The sequence below is a fragment of the Glycine soja genome, chromosome 15, assembly GCF_004193775.1.
Source record: "Glycine soja cultivar W05 chromosome 15, ASM419377v2, whole genome shotgun sequence".
In the NCBI taxonomy this organism is placed as follows: domain Eukaryota; kingdom Viridiplantae; phylum Streptophyta; class Magnoliopsida; order Fabales; family Fabaceae; genus Glycine; species Glycine soja.
The window spans coordinates 25561719-25586815 of record NC_041016.1 but is presented as its reverse complement, the minus strand read 5'-3'; the positions used below and the strand labels follow the sequence as shown (position 1 = coordinate 25586815).

The 25097-nt window shown below is 34.9% G+C and overlaps 2 protein-coding genes across 4 annotated transcripts; both read right to left on the bottom strand.

Annotated features, from left to right (window-relative positions):
* Positions 1-1432: 1432 nt before the first annotated feature.
* Positions 1433-2515, bottom strand: LOC114388101. The gene is made up of 2 exons (XM_028348435.1): positions 1791-2515; positions 1433-1649 (listed from the first exon to the last, which is right to left on the bottom strand). Exon 1 carries the CDS (start codon positions 2239-2241, stop codon positions 1819-1821), a length of 423 nt encoding a protein of 140 aa, XP_028204236.1. The 5' UTR covers positions 2242-2515; the 3' UTR covers positions 1433-1649; positions 1791-1818.
* Positions 2516-2846: 331 nt separating this feature from the next.
* Positions 2847-14493, bottom strand: LOC114388100. 3 transcript variants are annotated; one of them, XM_028348433.1, is made up of 10 exons: positions 14045-14493; positions 10741-13946; positions 10463-10641; positions 9811-9879; positions 9568-9720; positions 9303-9466; positions 9058-9205; positions 3693-3815; positions 3499-3586; positions 2847-3421 (listed from the first exon to the last, which is right to left on the bottom strand). In XM_028348433.1, the coding sequence occupies exons 2-10, from the start codon at positions 13832-13834 to the stop codon at positions 3204-3206; spliced, it is 4236 nt and encodes a 1411-aa protein (XP_028204234.1). In that variant the 5' UTR covers positions 13835-13946; positions 14045-14493; the 3' UTR covers positions 2847-3203. The 3 variants fall into 3 exon arrangements, with proteins under 3 accessions (XP_028204234.1, XP_028204233.1, XP_028204235.1); XM_028348432.1 differs by having other exon boundaries at positions 10741-13909; XM_028348434.1 differs by having other exon boundaries at positions 10741-13836.
* Between the last annotated feature and the right edge of the window lie 10604 nt (positions 14494-25097).

Genomic DNA, 25097 nt, shown 5'->3' with positions numbered 1-25097 from the left:
GGATTAAATTCAATGCCATTGTAATGTGCACAAATAGTAGAAATTGATACTAACATGTCATTAGTTTGAGTGAAACTAGATTTAATATTTTTAAGGTCTCGAATTTGAACCTGGTGAATGAAAAAATATGATTGGTTGAAAGAAATTCCACTATAAGTGACTAATTAAGTTTTTCAATGGAAATTAATTATTAACAAAATTGATAGATACCTCGTATAAGTGTCACAATGACAAAAGAAAAATAGTAAAAATTTATTTGCTAGTATTTTTTCATATAAGGTAAAATATGTTAAATATTTTATATAAAGATTAAAGTCATTATAGGGACAAAATATTTAGTTATTATAAAATATTTTATGTAAAAAAATATTATGAAAAAGACAAACATGATAGTTTTATTAGGGTAGAGAACATTTTTCTGTCTATATTTTTCTATTGTTGGTTTTGTTTGACAGTTTGAGTGAGTTTGAATCAAACAAGAAAATTGAGTGTGGTAACAATTTGGTTTGGTTTAAATTATTTATGAAATTCAAACCAATTTTTTTATGATTTTGTTTGGTTCAATTTTTATGGTTTGAAATTTTTTTAGTAAGTATTAAAAAAATACTAAAAAATTTTATTATTAATTGGACAAAACTTAAATAATAACTAGTTCAAGGATTATATATATATATATATATATATATATATATATATATATATATAGACACACACACACCCAACACAATGTAATCAATTCATACTTTTATACTCCAAAGTTAAATTTATTGTCATGATCAAATTATAAAATATTATATGGTCATTTATTACTATAAATTACTATTATTTTTTGGATATTATCATTAAATTGCTAAAAAAAACTCTTATTTTTCAAGATTAAATACAAAAGTTATCGAGTGACCATAAATAAATCAGTTGAAGATTTATAAAAATACATAAATATTGAATTATATCATGATCAACATGATAATAATTAGTTATTATATATTGTTACTAAGATAATAAAAAATACTATAAAAGCATATTATGTTATTCAATAATTAACTATTAACAATTTAACATGATACAAGAATTGGAAAGAAAAAAAATCAACCAAGTCAACTCGATTCAGGTCATTGGATTTAACCAAACCCAACCAGTTCATATCGGGTCGAATGCATTTTCAGTCCAAAACTTTAACCGAAGTACCGAACCATCCAGGGCATTGGATTAGTTTGATTTGGTTTTCACGTGTCAGACCACAAATTGAACTATACGGTTTGAAAAATAAAAAATAAAAACTAAACCAAAGCAACGACCATTAATTTTTCTACGATTATGAACATCTGTACTCAAAGGTGTCCAAGTTGATACCGGAAATATTTTGATTTGCCTTTGTACAACAAAACCGAATCGCGAGTTAAGATTCTTCGGCCACTGGCAAAGTGCAAAGGAAAAGAAATGAAAGAATGGATTGCTTTCAACGTCTTTGATTAGAACACGTTTCCTCCCTGAATACTACATCTATTCAAAACTTTTTCTTATGATCACATCATTCCTGTCTCCACCCCCATCCTCCATTTTGTTTCAAGAAAGAGAATTATTTTAGTCAACATTCGGCCTGTAATTGAATGGGTGGGGTCACCATGCTACATTTCCTGTTTCTTTTTCTGTTTAAGGAAAATTCAGCAAGAAGAAAAGGAAGAGAATTTTCAATAGTTTGAATAAAAAGAATGATCTTTACAGAACGAATAATTAATGATTCTACGGATGAAAAATACTAAGAAGTGAACACATTTAAGCAATAACACCTCTTCAGAAACGAGCATGCACAAATCATTATTCAGTTTGGCGACGAGCAGAGGGAAAAGGAGCACTAAATCTAGCAGAGAAACTGGGGGGCGTGTCATCATCTTCACTCTTATCCCCACTATTGAAGTTGAGAGCATAGCTGTGTTCATCATACTGAAACCTGTTCTTCTGCTGCTGCTTCCTTCCATACCCGCTTATCTTTCTGATGAATGTTTTCCACTTGGGGCCTGCAATCACTTCTGAAAACTCCTTTATCTTCCTCAACTTGCAACTCAGCCACGAATTGCCCTTCTGCTCCACCAGGCCTTTACCTTCTTCATGGCTTCTACACCAACTCAACCCAAAACCCTGAAAGCATCCATACCCACATCCACTTGGCTCTTGGTGCTCATAGAAATCCTCCTTGTGTTCCACTGCCTCCACCAATGGCCTTCCCTCAGAAGCAGCCATATTTCCCGAAAATGGACAGTTTGTAAGGGTTGGAGCTAGGAGCTGAGGGGACTTCAATTATATAGATACCATTTATAGGCGATGATTATAAGAAATAGGGTTGAGAGAGAAAGAGATGCAAAGGAGGAAATGTCAAAGAATATTAAGCTACAGCTGTATTGAACATCTCTAACCAAAAAAAAATATATATTAATTAAAAAAGGAAAAAGAATTGTTTGATCTGGAAGCGTCCGTTCTGGAGTTTGAAAACGCCAGGGTTGGTTTTACCCGATGTTTGGCAATTGGCATGTCCATCACTCAAGACAATAATAATACAATTAAATACTAGAAAAAGAAAAAGAAATGTGAAAATGATAAGAGTATGATATATGAATTTAATTTCATGTGCCCCACACGTAACGGGAACAAGGGAAGGCTAAAGCCGACCCCAACGGTACGCTGTGTCATGCTCAGCTGTTGGTGGCTCCCACGTATATTCATAGAGTATTAGTAGCAAAGAAATTTAGTTGTTGGGGGCAACCACATGTCAAACCCGTTAGCATGTGTTGTTGAAAAACAGAAACAGTTCTAGGTCATACATACAATAACACTAACACACCACCAGCAAGGATCAATATGAAAACATGGGATTATGAGAATAACAGTCACCATACCATAACAACATCACTGTAAGTGACTCTTTAGAATATCCATTTTTACAAGCACTAAAAAAATTTTAAAATATGAAGATCTTTTCTTTTCCTTTTCTGTTTAACTGAAAAGGACACATAATATTCACTGAGGTTTTGGTGTAATACAATAATATGCAACAGTGCTAAAAGGCCCGACAACTACTGACCTTGCGCCAACACTTACAAATCTTTCCTAGGGTATATATTGAACAAAAGGGTTGATCCATTGAATGGATGAAAAAGACAAACCAGATCCAAAACAGGGATTAAGCATCCTGCAGTCGTTGGAACTCATTTCTGCACTTGACTTTGTGGTACAGCAGGTTGCTGCTGTTGATTTTGTCCTTTGGGAGAGATCTTGGTTGCCATGGAACGTAATCCATTAGCAATCTCAGTGAAGGAAGGTCTTTCGGATGGTTCTGATGACCAGCACCTCTCCATCAGCAATCTCCATTCTGGATCACAAAATTCTGGAACTGGAGGTCGTAAAGTGTTGTTTACAATACCACCTGTTTGAAAAAACCCAACATCTCAATAACCAAAAGCTAGTGTTTAGCGAATAAAAGGTCAAAGTACGGATTATTACCTATGATGGCCCCATAGTGCAAATCGGCATATGGCTCTTCTCCCGTGAAGAGTTCCCACATGACAATGCCAAACGAAAACACGTCAACCTGAATCGATAAATATGAGAAACAAAAGTAGGTTATAGAATGGCAAAATATGAAGGAAGCATCAAAATAAATCAATGTTTCAAATAAGTTAAAGCACCAAATACACCTTCTCTGAAACAAGGCTACTGCTCCCGTTCAGCAGTTCTGGGGCCATCCAAGGTAGAGTTCCTCTAACACCACCAGATATCAAAGTCTGGCATTTCACTTTGGACAGGCCCAAGTCACCAACCTGAAATGAAAGTCAGACAAGTCAATTAACCAGGATACAAAAAAATGTATGAGCCCATTTGCTTAAACTTTTTTTTAACGAGAACACTTCTATTGTGAAAGAAATCACTTCAATAACTTTTAGTGGGCTTCAAGCTTTTGAACAAAAAAATAGAATCTAAATAAAAAAAATTATGATTATTTTGAGAAGTTACTTTGAATAGATTTCGAAAAAGAAATAACCAACTTCCAAAATAAAAAGGGCTTTTTATAATTGTAACAAAACAAACTTTAACTTTTCCATTACGTAAAATCTCTAACAAAAAAATCTTAAAATTACTTCTTTTTAAAACTTTAACAAAAAATGTAGCATTGACTGTGTGGACCATGAAAGCAAAAATACCAGACTAGAAAACCAGTATATAAAATTTCTAGGAAAAAGATGGTGCTTAATGTTACAGAGGCGGAGCTAATTATAAATCTGCCTCTGGTTCCATACTTGCTGCATTGTCACTAACCAACTCCAAGGGAAGGGAAGTGTCTCCTCAACATTGTAATCACCTACAGCTTTTTTCAATAGTGACACATGGAAAACCGAATGTATCCTTGCAGATTCAGAAAGTCTGTAGGCCGCTGCTCCGACTTTCTCCAACACCTTAAAAGGGCCATAGTAATGAGGAGCTAATTTAGGATTGATGTGAGCCCCCACAGTCAACTGGCCATGAGGCCTAAGCTTAAGGAACACCCATTCCCCTAATGCAAACTGTCTATCTTTCCTCTTACAGTCTGCTTGATCCTTCTTTCGATTTGGAGCACGCTGCAACTGATACTTTAACTGCTTAAGCGCCTCATCCCTATCCTGCAGCTCTCTTCGAACAGCCTCCACTCTCACTTCTCCTGGCAAAAATCTATTCAGCACAGGTGGCTTCCTCCCATACACCACCTCAAAAGGAGTGGTCCCTGTGGACGCATGAAAATTAGTATTGTACCAATATTCAGCCCACGACAACCACTGCACCTACATTTTGGGTTGATCAGCTACAAAGCACCGGAGAAATGTTTCCAAGCAATGGTTCACTGTTTGGCCATCTATTTATGGGTGGTAGGATGTACTCATTTTTAAATATATTCCCGGTAACTTAACAATTCCTTCCAAAATGAACTCACAAAAATTGGATCCTCGTCACTGAGGACTGAAGCCGGAACACCATGTAAATGCACCACCTCTTTTGTGAAAATTTCAGCCAACACCCTTGCTGAATAAGGATGCTTCAGGGGAATGAAATGGTTGTACTTGGACAGCCTGTCCACAACTACCAAAATCGCTTCATACCCTTTAGACTTGGGGAGGCCAGTAATGAAATCCATCGATATCTCCTCCCATATCTGCTCTGGAATGTTTAATGGTTGGAGCAACCCTCCTGGGGCAGCAGCAAGGTAATTTTGTCGTTGGCAAGTATCACACCCCATCACAAATTGTTGAACACTCTGCTTCATTCCAAACCAAAACAAATTTGCCACCAACCTCCTATATGTCCTATAATATCCAGAATGTCCTCCTTGAGGAGTCTCATGGAAACTCTTTAAGCATCTTAGGGATATAAGCAAGAAGTAGATGACAACACTAACCTCCCTTCATAAAACAGAGTTCCTTGCTTGTATATGAAACCAGGTTTAGTTTCCTTACCTTGTTTTAAGTCAGAAATGATAGATAACAACTTCTCATCAAAGTGTACCTCCCTCATGGCTTCCTGAATATCCTCCCACTGCGCTTGATGAACTAGAGAATGTAACTCAGCAACGCCATACATCCTGGATAATGCATCCGCTCCTCAGTTTTCAAGCCCTGGCTTGTACTCAATGTCAAATTGGTACCCCAACAGTGTCGCTGCCCAGTTCTGCTGATCCATGGTGGTAATCCTATGCAAAAGCAACTGCCTTAGACTTTTCTGTTCTGTCTGTACCACAAACTTTCTCCCCAGCAAGTACGGTCTCCAATGTTGAATTGCCAAAGCTACTGCCATTAATTCCTTTTCATAAGCAGATTTAGCTAAATTTCTTTCCTCCAATGCTTTGCTGAAATATACCATGGAGCCGTTGAGAGTTGTTGTTTGAGCCAATCAAACGCCCCTTTTGCTTGTGAGTTCCATTTAAAGCCTCCTTTCTTTGTCAATTCCGTCAATGGTTTAGCCCTTTTGCCATAGTCCTGAATAAACTTCCTATAGTACCCTGTCTGCCCAAGGAACCCTCTCACTCCTTTAGTATTTTGTGGCATAGGCCATTCCCTCACACTTTTCACCTTATTGGGATCCACCGCTACTCCTCGAGCTGAAATGATGTGTCCTAAATACTTCACTTCTTGCTGAACAAACGTGCATTTCTTCTGATTCACCACTAGTTGGTGCTGCTGTAATATAATCAAGACCTCCCGGAGATGTGTCATACGATCCTCCCAACTCATGTTATACACGAGTATATCATCAAAAAACACCAGCACTGTCCTTCACAACAGGGGCCTGAATATCTCATTCATCACAAATTGGAGGGTAGAAAGAGCATTCATTAATCCAAGAGGCATTACCATGTATTCGTAGTGGCCATCATGTGTGCAAAATGCTGTTTTGTGGACATCGCTTTCTTGACTCGTACTTGATGATACCCAAACTTGAGATCGAGCTTGGAGTAGAACTGAGCTCCATGCAACTCATCAAGCAATTCTTCAAACACCGGAATGGGAAACTTATCAGGAATGGTCACCTTGTTCAAAGCACAATAATCAACAGATCCTCCAAGTGTCATCTTTCTTTACGAAAATGAAAGGTCTAGAAAATGTACTCTGACTTGATCTAATCACCCCAGAGCACAGCAATTGTTGTACTTGTTTCTCAATTTCATCCTTATGGTGGTGTGGGTGCCGATATGGTCTGACATTTACTAGCCCTTGTGCTTTAACTAAATTGATAGCATGTTCCTTACACCTCCTTGGTGGCAATCCATGGGGTTCTCTGAACACCTTGCTGAAACTTCCTAACAGGGCTTTCAATTCCTGCTCCTGGGTTGCCATGATTGAACTAGACAACTTCTCTTCCTTCTTGGGATTGGGCAAGGTCACTTCTGTCGACCACAACAACCCCTCAACCATACTTTTGCATCGTCCCAACAACGTTTGAAAAGCTGTTTGCTCACACACGTGTCCCTTCCCCTTGTATTATGACCCACTTATCATCTACTTTTATCAGCATAACCAATTCCCCCCAATCAATCATCATCTTCCCCAATGGTGCCAACCAAGCAATTCCCAATATCAAATCAATTCTCTCCAAATAAAATAACACAGTATCGACCCTAAAAGCCAAAGATCCGATCCCTAATTTGACCCCATGACACATTCCCTGAGCTCGCGCCTTGTATCCATACCCAAGCTTAGTGTTCAATGTTTTCGTTGTCTTCACAAGCCATCCCATAGCTTTGACCAACCTATGCGAAACGAAATTGAGTTGCACCACTGTCCACCATGACCAGGACGGGAACACCATTGATGCGGGCCTCAATCTTCATTGTATGTGGCTTCTAATTATTCAACATCACTGCACTACCCAGAAACAGCATGTTGCACTCGCTGTCTTCCTCTTCCGCATCGGTTTCGTCAGTTTCCGTGACTAAGTTCCCATCCTTGTTCTCTTCTCCTTCCTCAACCAACATCACCCTCAACTGGCGGTCGAGACATTGGAGATTAGGATTAGGGTGGAAAGGACTTCCACACTTGTAACATAACCCCTTAGTCTTCCATTCGGTCAGTTCGACGTACGAAAGATGCGGATGCAGATCCGCGTTGGAGCGATGCGGATCCGCATTGGGTTCGGATTTAAACCCATTTTTGGCATTCACACCCCTGTTGGATGGGGTCCTACCATATTCAGACCCAGATCTTCGACCTGACCCATAAAAATTATTGGAGTGAGACGGGCCGACCTGGTTTTCCAGGCCCGATCCATTGCCTCCATGCTCTGCTGGTCGCCCAAAACCCAGCCCAACTTCCCTGTCTCTCTTGCAACTCCAACTCCACCACTCTCACCAATTCATCATGCGCGAGTGTGGCAGGGGACCCAACACTTGCATGCTACGCACATGCCCCTTGATGCCTTCCTTCAATCCATGCACAAAATACCCAAAGTACTGATCATTGAGCAAGCGTGGTACCTGAGCAGTGAGGCGCTCAAATTCCCTAATGTATTCCTCAACACTGCCAGCTTGCTGGATCACCGTCAATCTCTCAAAAATGTCACCCTCCCCGATACCACCATATCTTTTCAATAGTTCACTCTTAAGTTGTTCCCATGTCAGACAAGTGTTTTCATCAAGGAATTTGAAAAAATGAATCATGGAACCCTCCATGCACAACTGAGCCAGATTCACTTTCACGTTTGGATGAGTCCCCTGGACCTGGAAATATACCTCCGCGCATACAATCCACCCAGAAAGGTTGTCTCTGTCAAACATCAGCAACTCCACCTTTTTCACCGATTTCCGGAATTCCGCTAGAGTGTCCCCGATAACCCCGTTAAAAAACTGTGGGCTGATCCATCACAATTCGACTCTCCATTGTTTCTGGACAACACCTCAACCAGCTTCTCATGGTTCGAGTCAGCCTAGAGCTGCATAGCTTGCATAGCGATTTTGAGGCCTGTGACCTTTACTTCCATCTTCTATCGTCACCACTGCACATGTCTCCTTCTCTTTGGATCCGGCAGGTCGAACCAAATTGTTTGGGACCAAAAAACAGAGAAGGAAAAGTATACGTAAATCGGGGGACGATTGTATTATTTGCTAACAGAAAAGGGAACATACAGAAGGAATGTAATCCTACTGCCACAGAGCTAGGCTCGTACAGAGAGGCTACTGCCCTCTGTCCATAACAGAATTCACAAATCAAAAATGTGTCCCCTCTCTCTCCTAATCATTACCTATATATTCCCAAATTCCTTTCTCACACGTTGGGCAATTCTGTTACAGCCTTTGCCACCTCAACCTTTCTATTCTCACCCCTTTCTCCTCACATACACTCTCCAATCCTTGGGCCTCCCTTCTAAGTCCAAACTCTTATCCCTGGTCCCATCATAATCATTACGTAAACCTGAGCCTATGGAAATTGGTCCACTAATTACTTACCTCCTTGTTTACAGCATAGTGTAATGCATGCCTAATATAAAAGGATACATAAGAACAAGATTTCTAATATGATCACATCAGAATAATATTTCAACCTTGCATATTGGGCGGTGCGGATCCCGGAGATTCACAAGCAAGTTGTCACTTTTCAAGTCAAAGTGAACTATATTTTTTCCATGCAGGTACTCCATACCAAAGGCCACATCCATTGCAATCAAAAGACGCTTGCGCTTGTCAAGATTCCTGATATTATCACATAAATTTCAAACACTTACCATTATGGAAACGTTTATAATACTAAATCAAAGTAATGTAACATATACAAATACATGACCACTACCTCCCATTCTTCTGCAAGGCATTTCTTAGAGAACCATTAACCATATACTCCGTTACTGTCGCCACAGAACCTCCGGGGCCATCAAGCACAACACCATAGAATGCTACCACATTCGGATGATGCAAGTCAGCAAGCTTGATTGCCTCATTCCAAAAATCTGCTCTCTAATTGATGTATAAAGCATGAACAATGTCAGCCAGTTTGTTGGATAGCAAAGAAAGAAGTATGAAATAGAAATCAGAACCAGTAATGATGAGACACAGACCAGGCGCTCTTGCTCCGAAGGCTTTCCAGCAAAACACCTATCATTAATCCGCTTTATTGCAACATCAGTACCCCTCCATTTTCCATGATATACAGTCCCAAAGGTCCCAGAACCCAGCTCTATCAGCTCTTCAAGGTCACAATTTTTTATAACCTAGTCACATTGCCACAGCAAGGTTTTAGCTCAACTGAGCTGGCAATATGAAACCATAGAAGAGGAAACATGCAATAGAAATCATTCAACCTGCAAAGCTCCAACATCTGATACTGGAAAGCCAAAATTTGCCTTCTCTGGAAGCTGGCTTTTGAGATCCTGCGAGGGAAATATAAAATTGTATTTATAATAATAATAATAATAATAATAACAACAACAACAAATATAAGAAAATACATCCAAATAGGGATGGCATTAGAACAGTGGGATTTGCCCTCCCCACAATCCACCTCCACAAACCCACCTGTGAATCCTGCTTCCTTTCCTAACAGAAATGAAAAAATTGATACTCAACCATGTCCCGTTTTGTGGTATCCCATATTTTTTTCTTTAAATAAGTCATATATCAAGCACATTTTAGATTGAATAATACATAAAAATGAATGTTAAGAACCTTACAAGATAATAAGAAATTTAAGAATAAAATCATATCATAGTTACTATAAAGATGGAAGCTGAACTTTACAATTTAACTATTATTATAATTTTATTATCAAAGCAGGTGGGATCAGACCCCAGTCAATATCGCAGTGTGACAGGTACACATAAGTACGGGTTTTTTGCCATGTCATGGGAGAGCAGGATGAAGGGGGCAGAAAAGTATATTATTTTGGACATAATTCCTGCAATTGCAAGATAGAGAAGATAATATAAATACCAAGGAATCTGCAAAAAATGTCACCTGAGTTTTATCATTATGCTGTATATCTGTTTGATTATTTTGAACATCTTCATTGCCAGTGTCTTCATGATGGGACACATCCCTGGCATGCAAATCAAGATTTGAAGAAGTGCTCGAGTGCAGAACAGAAGCAGCTAAACCTTCGGCAACAGCTTGAAGTTGACGGTCTTCTGATGAGACTTCAGTAAAGAAACCAAAACATAATGACTATGTGCTAAAAGCTCAAAAATTATATATGATCACTAAATATAACTTAAGGTGTTAACAGATTTACATACCCTTGGCAGATTTAGCTTCTTCCAAAGTTAAATTCTGTTTGAATGTCTGGTAGAGGCCATTGTCTATTTGAGATTCTAAATTTTGTTCCCCACTGTTGCCTGGAATCTCACAGAGCTGGTCCTTATTAGAATAAGTTTCTTTCTTCAATGCAACTTTGTTAGGTCTTGGTGGAGGAAAGTAGGTACTGTGTATATTCCAGAGATCTTGATTGCTAAAAAGTGAGTTTGAAGAATCCTGCACATCTCCAAGCCTAACAGATGGGGGAACTGAAGATAAAACTGCATCATCCTTGTGAAGGTTTCCACTCTTTGACTGAGGATTTGATCCAGGTATGCCCCAAACAGGGGGTTGTGTAACTTCATTATATTCCACTGTAGAACTAGGAAGCATATCCATCATATTAATTTGATTTGCACCAGTGGTCAATTTTGACTTGCCATGGTTGTTATCTGAAACCACCCCTTTCTTCTCTACAGCATGTTGAGTGCTGTAATCAAATTTATCATTATTTAGAAAATTTTCAGGATTGCCTATCTTCGGGTTGTCCAGCCTTCCATCAATAGGTTTGAGAAGGTCCTGTGATATCCAATTCTCCACAGCATCTGCTTTTGAAATAGTGCTAGCAAGTTCATTGGTATATTCTGTTGGACATTGTTGAACCATACAGTCAGAATTTTCAACAGATGTGCCGCCAACAAAAGGTATATCATTATTAACAGGTTTAGCCACAAGAGCATCCTCTTTAGCCCAGTTTTCAACTGGCACAATATGCTGGCGGGCAACATCATCTTGATAAGACAGCGGTGATGTTCCCATCAGCCCATCAGTTGGTGACTGTTTTTCACCTGTTCTTACAACTGCTTCCTGGACAACAGCATTCCTGGGATGATCAGACCAATCCAGCTTCTGTATATAAACCTTCTCACCTTCAGACTCCAAAGAAAGTCCAGTTGTGTCAGTAGAAGGTACTCCAGCTGGAGTATCCAATTTGCTAATGACCTTGGGTCTGGTCTCAACTGCTTGTTCAATATTGTCTTCCTTCATTGGTGCAGTCACCAAAACCATATTTGTTGCTTGAGCCCTTGAGTTCTCCCCCATAGGGACACTATAGAAACTTGGGACTGAATCAGGAATTGTACCAGCACAGCTATTACGAAGATCCTGAACCACAGGATCTGAATGTGAATGAGGCAGCTTTTTCTGACACATATAACAGTCCTCCACTCTTTGGACTTTCTCAGGGATCATCACTGGTTGTTGAGGAACAAATGCATCAGGAAAAATCACATGCTCTGCCAAAGGAACATGAACCCAGCCGTAGTTACCTCCAAAAGGGACTTGAACCGGATATGCATTGTAACTTTGTTCAGCAGGAAGCTGGTGAATCCTTAACCCTGAAGTATTATCATCATTATATTGGTCCAAACGGTTCTGCTGTGGTTGCATGAATGTTTGTGGTTGAATAACACTTGGTCTTACACCAGCATGAGAAAAGGGCTGAGTCATGGTCATTTGCACTGCAGGGATTACATGATGGGACCCAAAACGAGAAGTATTATCATGAAACTGTTGGGAGTAGATGGAACAAGGCTTACCTAAAAGCTGAGGATTTGGGAATCCCATATGGGGAGGCAGCTGGACATAATCTGCATGGTTCATAACTTCCTGGTGAGTATCAACAAAAGTCTGCAAAGGTGCAGATGGTGGAATTTCCGAACCAAGTTGCTGGACCCCAAATTGAGGATGAGAAAAATTAACAGATACAGACTTTTCAAACTCCACCTCATTCTGGACAGGTGGAGTGTGAGTTGGGCCAGAATTAACTGCACGAATGCCCAGTGAAACAACAGAAGCATCTGTGTAAGACACTCCAGGCTCAGAAACCACAGAATTTGCAGCAGCAGTATCACGAGAAGCAACTACGATCCCCTCAGGTGATAATGTGCCAGACAAAGGTACATGTACCCCACTGACATCCCCTCGAGCAGCATTTGAGCTATCAAGAGCATCTACCCCACTCAAATCAGAATTCTGGGTAGAAGCTGCACTTGTATAACTCGCTTTCCTTGTGAGTTTACCACCAATCCCATCAGTAATTCCATTCACAGCTTCAACATATTTCATCCCACCATCATCTAAATTCACAAACTGTACCATACCAGAAGGATCAAGTTCTGCTGCACAAAAGAGAAAGACCCTTAATTTGGGAGACCCATCAGGACACCTCTCAATCAATCTCTCATACTCCTCCATCATATTTTCCAGATCATCAGGGCAGGACACCGATACCAACGCGTCAAGGTCCTCATCAGGGAGCTGATATTTGATAACCACGGCTTGCCCAAATGTACCAACCATCTTCTGCACCAAATCATTAAAACTCACATCTCTCCTAACACTTATGATCCTCGTATGCCCTCCAACATATCTCAACATCCCATCACTAGGCCTCGGCAAAATCTTCCCCCCATAACTACACATCAACTTCATTTTCTGTCCCGAAACCGAATCATCCCCACCCTCCTCACTCACCGGATCAGTCCGCTGGCTTGCCGGGGTATTCGAAATGGAACCAACCCCAACACCACCAACATGATCACTAGCATTGCTAATGGCTTTGACATTCCCCTGAAGACCACTACCATTACCATTAATATTGCTAATGCTATTACTACTATTACTACTATCCAAGCCATTACCATTACTCGTGGCAACCCAATTGCTTCCCAAATTCATAGGATACCCATGAGAAGCAGCCACAAAACTACCCGAAACATCAACACCATTGCTACCACCAGCAGCAGTAGCAACCCTATTAGTAAAACTAGGAGCATGAGAGAACCCAACAGCAGGATTCACAGAGTGATTATGATTATGAACAGGCACAGCAGGGCGAACACACCACGTGGCAGCAGCACCACCACCACCAACCGAAGCCACATTTCCATACCCCACTCCGACCAAGCCAGCATCAGCCACAGACGCGGGGTAGAAAATCGGCACCGCGCCAGCAACCGCCGCGGTAGTCGCCGGTAAAACGAGAGGCTCCTCCGCCACCCGAGCCACTGGAACGGAGTTTTGCTCAAACGCCATAGCTACCAAAAACTCAGAAAATCGCAAAGAAAACCGAAAATCAGACAAAAGAAGCACGCGAATCGAAGACCAAACCTACGAATTAAAGAGGCAATAATGTTACTACGCAATCCTGAAAACAAAAAACTGCAGCTTAAAACCCTAGTCAAATTGAACAAACCAAGAAACAATAATAAATAACACATAAAAAATCTGAGAAAGAGAAAGTACCAAATGTTGAGTTGAGCGGTGCAGTGTGAGATGATAAGTCGGTGGAGTTTGCAATTCACAAGAGGACAATACAGAAATCGCGTAAAAAAAATTGAGGGTTTCTGAAGGATGTCTTTGTAGGCTTCACTTCACTCTGTTACTCTTTCTCACTCACTCGTTCGCTAGCACATCACTTTCTCTCTCTCTCTCTGCTTTTTATATTTTGGGGAATCAATGGAATAAGCGTTTGGTTTGAAACTAAGATGCAGCGTGGCAGAGAGTGCGGTGGCATGTAGAGCGCGTGAGGTTACATTTTATTTTTTTTCCCGGGAAAGTGACAGAAAGTGAGGGAAACGGCGGTGGAGAAGAGAATGAGAAGCGAAGGAGAGAGAGAGGGCACGTGGAGTGGACCGCTTCATGCAGAGTGTTATTGAAATTGGGCAGAGGAAAAATGAGAAGTGGATAGGGATTTTATTAAGGTAATAATTTTGCATTTACATAAAAGACTAAAAAGAGTGTTAATGGGGCCTCATGTCTCCCCCACCAAATCTTACTCACAAGTCACACCAACTAATTCTTCTTCCTCTCTTTATTTTTTAAGTATTTAATTTCAAACATTTTTTATTGATGATTTTGAAGTTTGAACAACGCATTTTATTACTCCCCTCCGTAACTCCGTTGTTTTTTTTTTTTTATCGGTCTTTTAACATTGTTATGAAAAACAATAAATTCAATCATTTTTTTATCCTAATAAAATAATTGTTAAGATTCCTTATTTTATTTCTTTTTTTTACTTCACAATGTATAAATTAATTAAAAATTGAGATAAATAAGAATATAAATGGTAAAAGAGTAATTAATGAGATCTTAGACTTTATAAATGATAGATAAATAAAATTAAAAAAATTAACAATTAAAAAGGAACACGGAAAATAATTGTTTTTCTTCAATGAAATAGGAACTAATATAAATTCAGGGCAAAAAATTTCTCATATATTAAGTGAGAGCATTATAAGTTACTTTTAATGACAACATTTGAAGAATTATTTTTGGATCAGTGTGGTTAATAGTTATTCTCATTCTTTTATTTTCTTTTTAAGAATTTAATCTCATTCTTATTAACTAATATGTGTTATTCTATAATTATATATCGATTATTTAATATTTTTATTCTTTTAAATATTTTTTTTAATTTTAATTTCAAAATTAATATGATTTAAAAGTTAACTCAAAAAAATTCTTAATCATCTCATATCACTCTCATTTTATTTTATGTATATATTGATTTTCTAAATTGTTTATTTCTTTCAATTTATCTTTTGATTTTTATTTTTAAATTTAATTTTAATATGTTTTAAAAAATTATGAATAATTAAAATAACCTTATATCACAATATTTTTTTACAAATATAAAATATAATGTATGTATTAAAAATATATTATAATTTTAATTATAATATATTTATATATTTAAAAATACTTATTTATTATAAAATTTAATCATACAATAAATATTTATCTTACATTGCACAAATTAAAACACTTTTTTTTAGTTGGTGTTTTTTAACAGAATGATATTGTATTCTTGGGAATTATATTCCCATGAATATAATACATATGAATATTATTTTCGGGTATATTTAAAAATATGGTTTGTTATATTTCAATATTTTTAGAATTATTTTTTAAAATTTAAAATAATTCAAATGTGAATTATATTAAGTTCCTAAATTAAGTTTACCCTAATAAATTTTTAATAATAAGGCACTTTTTTATATAAAATTACCATAAAAGTTACTAAAGTAAACATAAATGTAAAAAAATATCATAAATTACTTTTGCTCATAAAATTTATCTGAGAACCCTAAAAAAATGCACTTCTATATATAAAAAAAAGGATTTGGAACACTTTATGGAAAAAGAAGGGATGTTTTACAACATTGAAAGCCTTTTCATTAGCGCAATCTATTTTTACGGAAAATTCAAAAAGCTTTTTTTTTTAACAAATACAAATGTTAGACTAATTTCAATAATACACTTCTATATCAAAAAAAAGGATTCGGAACACTTTATGGAAAAAGAAAGGATATTTTACAACATTGAAAGCCTTTTCATTAGCGCAATCTATTTTTACGGAAAATTCAAAAAGCTTTTTTTTAACAAATACAAATGTTAGACTAATTTCAATTAACTAGGTTGAACGAATATTTTTAAATACAAAAAAGAAATATGAACATAAATTTCATATATAATCTAATATAGTGTAATATTCATTTTGGATATATATATATATATATATATATATATATATATATATATATATAATTCTCTATTTTATTTAATAATACTATTCATTCTTATATTATAAATGTAAATCCTTATTTTTAAATAAGATTATTTTTAAAGAATTAAGAGTTACTTTCTTCCATATATTGAGTGTCTAGTTTTATTTTTATTTATAATTTTTTTATTCCCTCAAACACTATCATTAAAACTTAATGGATTTTAATTTTAATTTTGAATTTGATACATTATTTTTAGATGAAGATATTTCATTTGGTAAATTCAATTTAAGATCGATGTGAGAGTTGTCTTCAAAAATTTATTTGATTTCAGTCCATAAAAAAAATTCTATTGTTTTTGGTATATGAATTTTTAAAATGGGTCCCTCAGAGGGATGGATCTAGAGTGGTGAATAGGGCCCTAGCTTCTCTCCTCTCTTGAATATTTTCATGTATATATGCATATATTTTTAAGTTGGTTATATAAAATTGTTTAGAATTATTTGTGTGTATGTTATTATTATAATAATGCTTAAGGTCAATTAGTATAAAAGTATATAAAATTAGTTGTATTTGTTGTTGTTATTGTAATAATTAAGGTGATAACTATTATAAAATTATGTAAAATTAATTATGTTTATTATTATAATATGACCGGTAAGGTTATTATCATTTAAAATAAAAATTAATTTTAAAATTATGTGAAGAAATAATTATGTATTTTAAAAATAATTAATATATAAAGGAAGAAAAAAATTCAACCCCTGGTAGATCTTTGGATCCATCCCTAGTTCCTCACCTTAAATGCATTTACATTTTTGCTTACATGGCTAAATGGTTGCCACATGGATGCCATACATGATGTGGGTGTCACATGGAAAATCAAGATTTGTATAAGGACTAAGACCAAATTTAACCTAATCTCTAATCAAAATTATGATTTAAAAAATGCAAGGATTAAGGGCAATTTTAACCAAATTTTTAGGTACCAAAATCACAATTTTACTATAATAATCATGATTTATTGACACACTTATCAATTTTTGTTAATATAGAGCAAATGTTCAAGAGCCAAAAAACAAATTTTTAATATTATTTTTATGAGAAGTTATTTTAATTTTTATAGAAAAATAAAATAAAACACTGACAAATGAATGCAATGCCTAAAGTGTTAGAATGGTGTACCACACTTTTTTCAAGGAAGCGAAATTTTTACATTGGAGACCAATGTGGCACACTGATATGATCTCAAGCTCCTATGCAAGATCTCACGCTAAGAATTGTTGATTTCCACTAGGAGGTATGCATTAGAGATGCTAGAAAGGAATATACATTTTTTAAGAGGTATTCAATGTTTGAGATGTTATTTAGGTGGTTAACTTTGAGGTCTTCCCATATACTTTTACCCAATGTCAAAGAAGCATGGTCCTAGAATTACATCAATTACGGATTCCTTTTTAACATCCCTAACACACACCTTCAAGTGGAAATCAACAGTTTTTGGTGTTGGATCCTACATCGGAGCCCAAGATTACAGTGTCACGTTGGGTATCTAGTGAAAAAATCCTACTTAATAAAGCATGGGACATCATTCCAACCTTTAGACATTCTGTAAGTGTTTTGCTTTATTTTCCCATAAAAATTAAAGAAGTTCGTAAAAAATCATATTAAAAATTTATATTTGATTCTTGAACATTTGCTTAATATTAAAAAAAATTGACAAATGTGTCACGAAATCATTATGGCTAAATATATTTTTGGTCTCTAAAAATTTGGTAAAAATTGGCCTTAGTACCTTTATTTTTTAATACCCATTCTAATGTATCTTAACTATATACTAAAATCTAGACCAACCTTAGAAGAATTCAAAGCTCTGTGTTCCATAGCATGTTAAAACAAGTCAGCAACAACACTTCAGACAAGTTAATAGTACACCTTAGACACATCATTAGTCCATTATAGCTTTTTTTACAAGTATATTGTTTTTATTTATTAGTATTTTAGTTTGTTTGTTGTATAAAATAAATATTTATTTTTATAATTAAAATTCATAATAAATAAATATTTTTAGATCGATTATAAATTACACTATAATTAAAATTCATAATTTATAAATATATTTGAATATATAAATTAGTTTTTAGATTTAAAATCTACAATTTAAATTGAGATATAAGATTATTTTTAACTATTGAGAATTTCTTTTTTGACAATTTGTTGAAATTCAATTTAAATATAAGGATAAAATATGGTAAAGTAAATAATAGATAGTTAATAAACGGATTAGACGTAGAAATAAATATAAAAATATGGTAGTTGGAGATGGTTAAAAGAGAATTTTTTTTATTAATAATGAGAATGGTGTGTGAAATATATATTAAAAATCTATTTAATTTATTAGGTTGCGTGTTCTAATTTTTAATATAAAAGTATATAAGTGACTGAAAGAACATATTTAAGTCAGATATTGTTTTCATTTCAAACTGTTTCTTTTTTTGTTATTTTCATATATTATGTCGGAGAAAAGGGTTAAATTGTTGATCCCCAGTCCCCGCACTTGACACATACAATGGACACAAGAGAAGAATACAATCCACCGAACGAAGTCGGCAGTCAAGAATAAGAGTCAAGCCCCATAGGTTGGTTATTCGTTATGGGTCTCTTTTGATAGGGTTGTTAGCCATATGTAGGATAAGGACCTTCAAAATTCTTATGTTACTAGATAAGAGAGATTAATTAGAATCCCACTAGTGTCGGTCAAAAAGATAAATTGGGATATTTCTAATTGTTTACAGAGAACACAAATTACTATTGTAATGTGTGTGAAACCAAGAAAAGGGAGAAGAAAAAGGGCTCCACATAAACATATCCACGCCGTGTCCTCTACTTGGAAGTATACTATAAAGTGTAATTTATGCACCACGACTGAGACATTAATTAAAGCTATGGAGGTGAAGTTGGTGAAAAATTGCACCTATATAGTTTATCATAGTAGAATATCTCTAATAGAGTTTATTAACGTGGGAAATACGTGCATCATAAATACGCGGTATTACACTTTAATTTCCACCAATAACAATAGAAAAGATAAGAGAAGAAGGATCCATGTGTTATCTAGATGGCCCCACTGGTGCATTATATATAAAGATTTGTTTGGATTTGAGAAAATATAATTTAAATATAGAAAACTTATATTAAGTTTTATTTTTATTAATTTATAGTATGTTATAAATAACATTCTAGTTATATGTGTATACTTAGGATCAGCAATATACAAACCGTCAATTATTTTTGTGAATTTATGGCGAAAAAATAAAATATATCAAAGCTTACACATTCAGTTAATATTATTATAGTATTAATATTTTCAATACAGCTTACATATTTTTCTCATTTTGTTCAACAATCAATTAAAGTATTAAACTCTAATGATGCCACTCTTGATAATACAATATATAACTAATTGTGCATGGCAAAATACATGTTATCAATATAATATATATACCTAGGATTAAAATTGTAAAACTATGATACCTGAGAGATTCAGTTAGGACAAATAAAACTTGAGAAAATTAAATTACACATTTATAATACTTAAAAAAAACTCGGTCAATACAATTTAAACTTCGAATTAATTAAGCCAACAAAATTCTAAATAATAAGGGGCGGGAAACTACGTTCCTTCTTAATTGCGCGGGATATCCACGCTCCAAAGAACTGCTGCACTGCATTTTCAAGAGTAAAATAATTATCAAAATACTAGTATTAAGTTTCTACACCATCCGCATCCCAAGCCCGTGCCGAAAATCAAGCCGAATAAAAGGATTAGAAACATTAATTCAAAAGAGAATGACAATGGCATTGTCTTTTTTATAATATGATAATGTATGTTTTGTTTTTGTAAGACATATGTTATTAATGTAAAATATTTGTTAACTTTGACGAATTTTTATTAAAAAATTTGACTGATCCTTTTTTTTAGTAGGTTTTCCTTTTTAAAAGTAACATTTTTTTTTATCTAACTCATATTTAAGATTATATATACTTAAGGAATATGAATTTAATTCTTCTCAAACCAATAACACATTATGTTTAGTGCTTCGTTTGTTATAATAAAATAAAACAAAACAACAGAGTAAGAATAAAAGGTGAGATCTAAAATAGAGTGATTTTGTATTTATTTGATTTAAAAAATAAAAGTTAATCTTTTTTCTAGTTTAAAACAATATAAAATAAAAGAAAATATTTATACAAAAAATGATAACCGGTAAGTGATTAGGCCTCCTACTCCAAGTTTCCCCACTTTTTGGTCCAACCTACATATTGCAAATGTTTGTGCCGACATGCACTCCGGATTGAGAGGATCTTCTTTTAGTGTTCTTTGAGAAGTTGAAAATTGAAATTGCCCAAGACACAAGATGTTCCGTGTAATACAATAGTATTCAAAATAAACAAATGAGTAAATTATGTTTTTTTTTCTCTCAAATTCTTTTTTTTTACATTTACGGTTTTGATTCTTATATTTTTTAATGATTAATTTTTGCTTCTAAATTTTTTTTTGGTTCATTGTTTTAGTTCTTTCCGTTCATTTTGACCATTAAGGAATGCCATTCCATTATTTTTATTAATATTTTATTATATTTTTTCTGACCGCTAAAACCAAAAAATATTATATTTTTACATAATTAAATAATTAAATATTTGAAGTGACTTTAGCGGCCACAAATTATATCATGTAGTAATTAAGAACCACAAATGTTTTTTTACATCTGAGCACGCACAACAACACAATACAAAAATTTAATCACCCAAAATAATAACCATCGTGCCACCACATGGTGTCCCAAAGACTCAGTGGCCTCCAACAAGTTTTCTTAAAAGGTTAAATTACTCATTTGATCTTTATAATTTTAGGATTTATACCTTTTTAGTCTTTATAGTTTGAAAGTAATTTTTTTAGTTCTTATAGTTTACATTTTAATTCTCTTTTAGTCCCTATAATTTTTAAAAGTGATTTTTTTAGTCTCTATACTTTATATTTTAATTCCATTTTAGTCCTCACCATTAAAATATGAGTAATATTATCAATTACAATTAACTACAAAAATATTAGCAAGTAATTCGTAACTAATTTATCGTAAGATAATTTGTAATAAAAAAAATGATGCAATCCTCCCTAGGGATTAGTTTCCAGAGCCATGAGTAAGGGACTTCAAGAGGATTGGGCTAGAGCTGTTGAAAAAGGCCCGAGGGTTCTCATGAACCTCAGGGTAGATTTTTGAGCCCATGGACCAAGGTTGGGTTCACTTATCTTTGTACATATTAGATTAAAATTTCATTATTTTTTTTATCTTTGTATTAAGGGCTCCATAATGTAGGTAGGGTATCCTAGAAATATAAAATTTTTCAGTCCTTGTATTTTAGGGCACCTAGACTAGTTTTTGTATTAGGGATAATTTTTTAATTTCACATGCACTAAGTGAATATTTGACGTGTGTGTTGGGAAATAAATTTAATTGAATTGGTAGAAGCTCAATCCAATTAAATTTTAGAGAGGGATGTGAGCATTTGCTTACTACACCCCATTGCCACATCATATAGTCACACTTTGTGCATGTCCTTACATGTCTTTCCGTTCATTTTGACCATTAAGGAATGCCATTCCATTATTTTTATTAATATTTTATTATATTTTTTCTGACCGCTAAAACCAAAAAATATTATATTTTTACATAATTAAATAATTAAATATTTGAAGTGACTTTAGTGGGCTGAACCATAACGGAAATTCACTAATCATAATTAGTGAAAATTTGGCTCCACAAATTCAATTTCAAATTCAAGTGAAATTCAAATTTCCCTTCAATTTTGTGTGACACTTAGGCTATAAATAGAGGTCATGTGTGTGCATTTTTTTCAACTTTGATCATTTGAGAATTAAACTTCAAAGTTCAGACTTCAGGCACTAAATTTCATTCTCTTCTCTTCCTCTTCCTTCATTCATCTTCTTCTACCTTCAAGCTCTTATCCATGGCTTCCTATGGTGATGAGTTTCTTCTAGACTCATCTTCTACTTGAAGTGGTGTCTTCATTCATCTTTCTCCTTCTCCATTCCGCTGCAATCAGACCTCAAGAAGCAAAGGAATCCATTGATGAAGAAGATCCAAGGCCTACAAGCTCCACATGGAGCTACATCAAAAAATAATTAATAATTTATAACTAATTTGTAGCTAATTATTTTATATATATTTTTTGTAGTAAGAACTAAAAGGTAATTAAACTACAAATTATAGAGACTAAAAATATCACTTTCAAACTATAGGGACTAAAAGAAAATTAAAATACAAACTATAAGGACTAAAAAGAACACTTTTAAACTACAGGGACTAAAAGAGAATTATAATGTAAACTATAGGGACTAAAAAAACCACTTTTAAACTAAAAGGACTAAAAAAGTAAGAATCATGAAACTATAGAGACCAAATGAGTAATTTAACCTTTCTAAAAAAATGCATTCCTAAAAACCTTTTCCACTTTCCTTGAGCGGTGCCAACCTTTTTTTTTAAAAGATAAAGCTAGGAAGATTAAGAAAACGATTATGGCGACACAGTGGTGGCGCTCCGCCGTCGGCCTCCTCCAAATGAGATTCGTGCCAGATCTGGATCCATGTGCTTCCCAATCAAGATTTATGCCAGGTCTGTATCATGCGCTTCATGTCGTTGAGCTTCATCATCAAAATAATGTCGCAATGGAAGAGGCACCGCGAGGTAGTTGGGGTTCATGTAGCGGAGGCGGAAGCGCTCGATGGCGGAGCGTTATGGAGGGGGTGGGATTTCGATGGGGACTCGTCGTCGAAGCTGAGTCCCTTTGATTTGTTGGGTGATGATGTCGATGACTTCTTGCAGTTGATCATGGTGGAGCATTTGAAGGCCGTGACAGCGGCCACGACAACGCCGTAGAAGGACCAGGCCAAACCGCTTAGGGTCTAAATCGGATTCGTTTTGGATGACAACCTCATAGTTTGGGGTTTTGATTCACACCAGCGGCTGAGTACAACACCAGATTTGGGTTTAATGAATTTTTTTTAAAAAAATTGTGTTTTGTGTGGGTATTTTCGTTTTGCTTGAGTTATCTGGTATGCGAGAAAGTGTCATGGTGAAATGGTGATGGAACTTTAAGTAAAACGTAGATGTTTCAAATTATTCAATCCTTTCAAAATGCAGTGATTAAAAACTGCTAGAAAACCTAATAAAATCAAATAATAATAATAATAAAATCAAATGTCAAGGATTAAAATAAACAAAAATGATCAAACTACTAGATAAAAAAAAGTTTGGAGACAAAAATCAGTCATTGGAAATTTTAAAGACCAAAATCATAATCATAAATGACAAAAAGTTTAAAGACAAAAAATATAATTTACTCTAAACAACTCTTACAAAAAAGTTGCTGATACAAGTGGTTTAACGCTTTAGTTTCTTAATTAAAGGTTTGAGGTTCGATCCCTGGTTTTAGCATGAAGTCGTAACTAGAAGTATTACTTTATTCTAAAATGGAACGATTAAGTAAAAAAAATTAATTAAGTGTCAAATAAAAAACTAAGAATACCTCTTAGATTGAAAAAAAAAAACAAATTATCATAAAACTGAAAAAGGAACAAAACGCAAATACAAAATCTCTTCACAAAGCTAATGTCCCCAAACTTTTTGTCTAAACATTTCATTTACATTACACAGGAGCATTAACATTTGATAGTAATTTGTTAGATAATAAAAATAAAATATGTTTTTATTGTATTAATTGTTTAAGATTTTTATTTTTTATCCGCAATTAAAAATGTTGATGGGTTTTGGTTTCTCACCTATTTTTTTCATTTAAATTTTTTATTCCTATCATTAAATTTTACCGTTAAAAAATGACATAAAAGTTTGTGATGATTTTTTTCTCACGGAAAAACCATAAAAAATATTTGATAAGAACATTTAAAATATGGTAAATAATCTATCAGTTAAAAATCACTAAAAATTATTTTACTTCATCAAACAAAACATACCCTCCTTAAAACCCAACCCAAAACCACATTATTTTACTTCATCAAACAAAACCATCATCACAAATTCAACCCAACAGATAAAAAGAGATAAATAAACAAACAAGTGTTAAGAAATAGAAATAAGATTTAAAGAGGAGTGTTACTTGGTGCACCCAGCGTTTTTGCTGGGGCACCCAGCAGGTGTGGTGAAAAGGCATAAATGCCATTCACCCTAATTATATAAAGGCTAACTTTTCGTACGTGCTCATTTGCTTCGTCTTCTCTTCTTTTGTTGGTGTCGTTTCTCTTCCTCTTTGCATTTGCTTCTTTGTCTTCCTGTGAGCGCGGTGCTTGTTGCTGCTTGTTCCACTTCCGATGAGCGTCGTTCGTGTTGTTGGGTGAGCGTCGTTCATGTTGTTGGTGTGAGCGTCGTTCGTCTTCCTTCGTTATGTGATCGTTGCTGTTGGTGCCGCTTCTTCTTCTAGGTTAGTGATTCTCTCGCCTCTTCTTCTTCGTATGTTGCATGATGATACTATATGTATTTGTTTTTTGGTGATATTGTTGTGTTTTCATTGTTTTTTGGTGTATGTTTTGCCGGAAAAAATGATGTTTTGCCGACAAAATGGCGTTTGGTCATATTGTTGTGTTTTCATTGTTGCATGATGATATTGCTATGTTTTCATTGTTTTTTGGTGTATGTTTCTGCTGTTGTCGGTTTATTTGGTAGCCTTTCCGAAAAAAAGGTATTTTGCCGGAAAAA

Coding starts and splice junctions, on each gene's coding strand:
- LOC114388101 (XM_028348435.1), bottom strand. CDS start 2,241: ATGGCTGCTTCTGAGGGAAGGCCATTGGTGGAGGCAGTGGAACACAAG.
- LOC114388100 (XM_028348433.1), bottom strand. CDS start 13,834: ATGGCGTTTGAGCAAAACTCCGTTCCAGTGGCTCGGGTGGCGGAGGAG. Junction 9,721..9,810: donor CAGATGTTGGAGCTTTGCAG/GTTGAATGATTT, acceptor CAATGTGACTAG/GTTATAAAAAATTGTGACCT. Junction 9,206..9,302: donor GCCTTGCAGAAGAATGGGAG/GTAGTGGTCATG, acceptor TGATAATATCAG/GAATCTTGACAAGCGCAAGC.